Genomic DNA, 5,000 nt, shown 5'->3' on the forward strand with positions numbered 1-5,000 from the left:
TGAATATTAGAATTAGAATTTAAATCTTTCCCAATCACGTTCTTTAGCGGAAACGAAACTTTCGAGAGACTTCATATATATTTTTATTTTCGATAGAATAAAGTTTTCACTTTGAAATCGTTTATACTCGGAGACATCTAAAACATAAAACATAAACATAAAGTTTAGCTTTCACGATACGATCGACAAAGCGTCCTTCCGTTTTATCGACTCTATTGACAAAACCGTAACATTTTTATATCGCAAAATACATTTAACGAACGAAAATATAGGAAACGAGCTGAAAGGGGGAAAAAAGAAAGAAAGAAAGGGACAAAGAAGTTATAGTTGGAAAATTCCATTTCTACCAAACCCGTTGGATTCGCATATAATCTCTGCGCATACGAGATATAAATTAAATAGATAAAATTCCTTTGAAAAATCTCCAAGTATTGCTTTCCGTTCTGGATTCATCTATGAATTCATCGATGAGGTTGAGAAAAAGTCGATTAAAAAGATACGAACGAAGACGATGAGGAATAGATGAAAATATAATTTGGAAATTCTTCTACATCTTATTGAACATGTAGAGGATTAAATTCGCATTAAAAAAAAATTAAAAAAAAGGAAAAGAAACAGGAAAAAGTATCAGAAACGTGTCAGAGAACGATTAAAGTCGAAATCGTCGAAGCATGAATTTCAAAGCGAGAAATGAGAATGTACGTCTTCATTTCATTTAAATCTACTCGCACGAACGACACTTGCCTGTCGCGCCTAAACAAACAGTGAAACGTTAGAACTGAACGTAGAATAACTGAACACGCTATATTACGTTTGTTCTCGCATACGGAAATGACAGAAGAAAGAGAGAAAGAAAGAGAGACGAGAAGAAGAACTCAATCGAGAAAGAGACAGAGGAGATTGATAAGAAAGTAGGTAAAAGTTTATCCTTTTCCGTCACTTCTTTTTACGTCGATCGCTTGAATCGAACCTTAACAGGTTTTTAAATCTATTTAAGAAAAAAAGAAAAAGGGAAGGAAGAAAAATAAGAGAAGGCTCGACGAACCTGAACGTTCCAGTGTGCCCCTGGGCCACAGGCTCTCCTCTGGGTCCCTTGCCAACGAATGCTTTCTTGAGGCATTCTGCTCTTTTTGAAATTGAAAACTTTATTATCTCGTAGAGGACGTATCGTTCTCGGTGAAAAGAAAAGAAGATGGAATACTTCCTACGTATCTCGGGGATTTGAAAAATGTGTCAGAGAGATAGAAACGCGATGGTACGCATCGGGGAAACGGCATTTTACGATATTCGATATCATGTGACAGCTGAGAGCAATAGGATCAACTGATGTTACTTTCTACGTATACGAGTACGTACACACGTATGTATGTGCATCGACTGAAAGAGTTCCGAAATAATCAAGAATATTTATTTTACTTCTTTTAATTATTTTTTCGTGAAATTGTAATCGCGATCAAACCTATCGCGAAACATAAATGATGAACTAATGTACGTATAATGATTGAAATCTCTTCTCGCACGTGAAGATAATAATTGGAGGATTCATCAAGAATGGATTAATAAAACAGAAATATATAGAAATACGTACATATGGGTAAAATTTTTTTCTAGTTTCATAAAATATATAAAACATTCCATCCTCTTATCTCTCTCAAAATACTTGTAAGTATCTAAATAAAAAAAGCAAAAAAAAAAGTGAAAACACTTCAAAGACGTACTCTGATCGAAATATTGACATTCAAACTTACATTCCTACTTTCTGTGTCGTCGATTCTTCACTTCGTCATGGCATTTTCTTGTCATCGAATATATCCCTGAAGAATAGTTGTAATGCACACACTTAAAAAGCGAAGACCTTATCGAGGAAAAACGAGGTTGTCCATCGTAACAACGGAGTCAGTCTCGCGTACTCTCGAGTTTCTTTCCTCCTCCATCACCACCCATTCGTCCTAATTTTCATAACGATTTTTATTACAATACCGAGATATATTAATCGTTCCAAAATAAAGATCGTTCTGACAGTATGTCACGATGAAACTCATAGGAGATAAAAATTGAAAAAAAAAAGAAAAGAAAATTATAATAACAGCGATTTGATATAGAAAAAAAAAGAAAAAAGTAATTGATCGCCTTCAAGGACTAAGGAACATCCATTAAAACAGAAAAATGATATTAATCGAATGTGGAAGAAAAAGAGAACGAAGCAAAAACGTATCGTCGGTGTACTTGATAAAATTTAAATCGTAAGATTTCAGTATCTCAAAGATGAGTCCGAGAAGAGTCGTGTGAAAAAAGCGGTGAAGTGGATAACGACTCTTTGAAAGAAGCTATCGGAATCGAAACGCTCTCGTCCGACTACAAGGAGTACAAAGCAACGATAAAATTAGAAAATTTTCCTCACCGTCGTTGCTTCGAATTTCTTTCGAAAACGTTTCACTCTGAATTCGATTCGTCCGATCGAAGCAATACCGATCTATACTTTGTTAGACAGTATCTCTACTTTGCTAGAGATATGATAATCGATACGTATATACGTTTGAAATATATCAATATACATATGTACGTATATATGTATGTAGTTGTATCCACTAAAGAACTATTGTTCGGCGATGCCTTTATTCTGGTCCTTGCTATTCCGTTTCGTCTGACCCGTTTTAGGTCTTCCGTACTAGATTCGCGCTTCGAATCATAATCATTTCCAACTAAAATGTTCCCTAACCCACGACAAGCCTTTATATCGTTCGATACAAACGGTTATATATTCATCGGAGGTACATCTTAGTCGAAGATGTGTAAAAGACAGGGTGAAAAAAACGAAAAATCAATTATTCCCTTTGGATGAAACGAGATGAAATCGAATGAAATCAGATGAAATATTTTCGACGACGAGATGCCAACGAAAAAAAGAAATCATACGAAACGATTCTTCCTCATAAAGGACGTATCCTCGCGATTGCGATTACGCGAAGAATAGGATAGACCATTCGCGATATCGATGGTACTATATCACCAACAAACGTAAACACGTCCCTACTCTCGGCGGTCAGACTCGAAATTTTCTCACGTGTTACTACTGCGTACTAAAGTTCACAAAAAGTTCTCGTCAGAATGTGTCTATCAATATTGTTTACAACGATTTTTCGATCGACTAAGCTCGAATTCAATAATGTAATTTCAAACGTAACAAATTAGAAGAGAACGAAAAGGATGTCACTAGTGTTCGTGCCTGTGGAAAACAATGGAAATGATTAAAATAATTTAAAATGGGAAAAAAAGAGTAAAACAAGATATATACGTATATTAGCATGACAAGGAAGAAGAGAAAAAAGAATGTCAGGAGAAAAGTTAGAAGAGTGAGAGAGACGAAGAGAAGTGTTCACTCACGGATAAAAAAAGTTGAAGAAATTGATGAACAATAAAGATGCATATCCTGTAGTTCGGCCAGCGAGTTGCAGGAGTGTGTAAAACCACGAATCAACTTGATTTTTCACGTTCCCGGGTGTTTCGCGCGTGTTTCCATCTCTCTCTCTCTCTCTCTCTCTCTCTCTCTCTCTCTTCCTCTCTCTTTCTCTACCTCCCTCCCTCTCCCCTCTCTCTCTATTTCTATTTCTCAACAAGAAATGCTAGGATATTATCGCGATAAGCATGCTCTTCTCCGAGTGATATCCGCGTGATAACGCGCGCAAGAAAAAGGGTGAAAGAGACTTCGAAAAGGCGCGTCGGCAGACTAAATCACTGTCGAAGGAGGAAGAAAGGATCAGAAGGAAGGCTAAAAAGGTGAGAGTGGGATAAACGTATCCGAGGGAGTGTCTCTCCCAGCATCACCTGTTGGTTCGTATCCCGGTCGTGACTCGTTCGTATACGGGTCGAGAGACACGGCCACGGGCCTGGACCATCGAGAGAAGAGAGAGAGAGAGAGAGAGAGAGAGAGAGAGAGAGAGAGAGAGAGAGAGAGAGAGAGAGAAGAACCGCGAGGTACACTTTAATGCGCATACGCAAGCGCAAATCAATGTGTTATATATCGCGCGCGCTTTTCTATAAAGATCCTCCTCTTTCTCCTTTCTCTCTCTTTCTCTCGTCCACCATCTCTCTCTTCCCCATCCCCTCTCACTCGTTTTCTTATCGATGGTGGTCAATTCTTCATACACGCAATAGCCACTGGTGACTACCATCCAATATGAGTGGAAGATACATACTTCCATTTGAAAATCTCAGAGAGCTTCTTGAAATAAAAAAGGGAAAAGAGCTTTCGAAGAAAGTACTATCGAATTAATTTTTAGAAGCGAAATCTATTTGTCACCGTACGCATACATATATATGTATGTATATATGTATAGGAAAAAAAAAGCAAAAATCGATCGTTACGGTTTTTCTATGTCTCTTTTAAATTCGTCTTCTTTGTAAAAATATTGTCTTCGTTGGTGCGATTAACAGAGTGTACCGCAGCACGATATAGCGGATTTGTAATTGCCTGAATAAATTATTTCTCGCGTTTTTGTCGTTTTCGTTTTCTTGCTTGAATCTCCGATGACACTCTCTTTCTCTCTCTCTCTCTCTCTCTCTCTCTCTCTCTCTCATTGTAATTTCTTTGTGTCATTAGTCGCTCTACAATTACTACGATTCCGATACGAGTTAATCGATACGAATGTACTTTGATGGACTAATAAGAAAACATTTTCTTTTTCTTCCTTCTTTTTTAATTTAACAAAAAATAGAAACGATGGATCGTCAAAGATAGATAAAAGTGTTCTTTAATGTAAAAGGAAATCAGAAACATCTGCTTTCATGTACCTTTGGAAACATTTGACAACTTCATTAAATATATAATAAATCTCTGCATACATATAATTGAAATACTACATCGATAAAAATACCTTAATAAATGTACAAAGGATTTACATAAAATTATTCACGGTTTTATTTGATCCTTCGTTCATAATACTGAATAAATGGCAACTGAAAATAAAAATGAAAATTTTTTAATACGGCAATAATACAAG

General features: G+C 36.4%; 2 protein-coding genes across 6 annotated transcripts in view; both read right to left on the reverse strand.

Annotated features, from left to right (window-relative positions):
* Positions 1-3,904, reverse strand: part of LOC127071939 (uncharacterized) — an 8,779-nt gene extending 4,875 nt beyond the window's left edge. The window contains exons 1-4 of one of the 4 annotated variants that reach the window (XM_051011792.1): positions 3,616-3,898; positions 3,385-3,538; positions 1,749-1,949; positions 1,046-1,121 (exon numbers count right to left, since the gene is read on the reverse strand). In XM_051011792.1, the coding sequence (XP_050867749.1) occupies positions 1,046-1,120 (75 nt within the window). In that variant the 5' untranslated portion in view covers position 1,121; positions 1,749-1,949; positions 3,385-3,538; positions 3,616-3,898. Of the gene's footprint in view, positions 1-1,045; positions 1,127-1,748; positions 1,950-3,384 lie in introns of all 4 variants that reach the window. The other 3 variants (XM_051011791.1, XM_051011793.1, XM_051011790.1) reach the window with 3 other exon arrangements.
* An 877-nt stretch (positions 3,905-4,781) lies between these two features.
* The window catches only part of LOC127071931 (putative helicase mov-10-B.1), a 4,610-nt gene continuing 4,391 nt past the window's right edge, over positions 4,782-5,000 (reverse strand). For both annotated transcript variants that reach the window (XM_051011760.1, XM_051011759.1), the window contains exon 12: positions 4,782-4,956. The gene's annotated coding sequence lies outside the window, so the exon portion shown is untranslated. The remainder of the gene's footprint in view (positions 4,957-5,000) is intronic.

The sequence above is a fragment of the Vespula vulgaris genome, chromosome 24, assembly GCF_905475345.1.
Source record: "Vespula vulgaris chromosome 24, iyVesVulg1.1, whole genome shotgun sequence".
Taxonomy (NCBI): domain Eukaryota; kingdom Metazoa; phylum Arthropoda; class Insecta; order Hymenoptera; family Vespidae; genus Vespula; species Vespula vulgaris.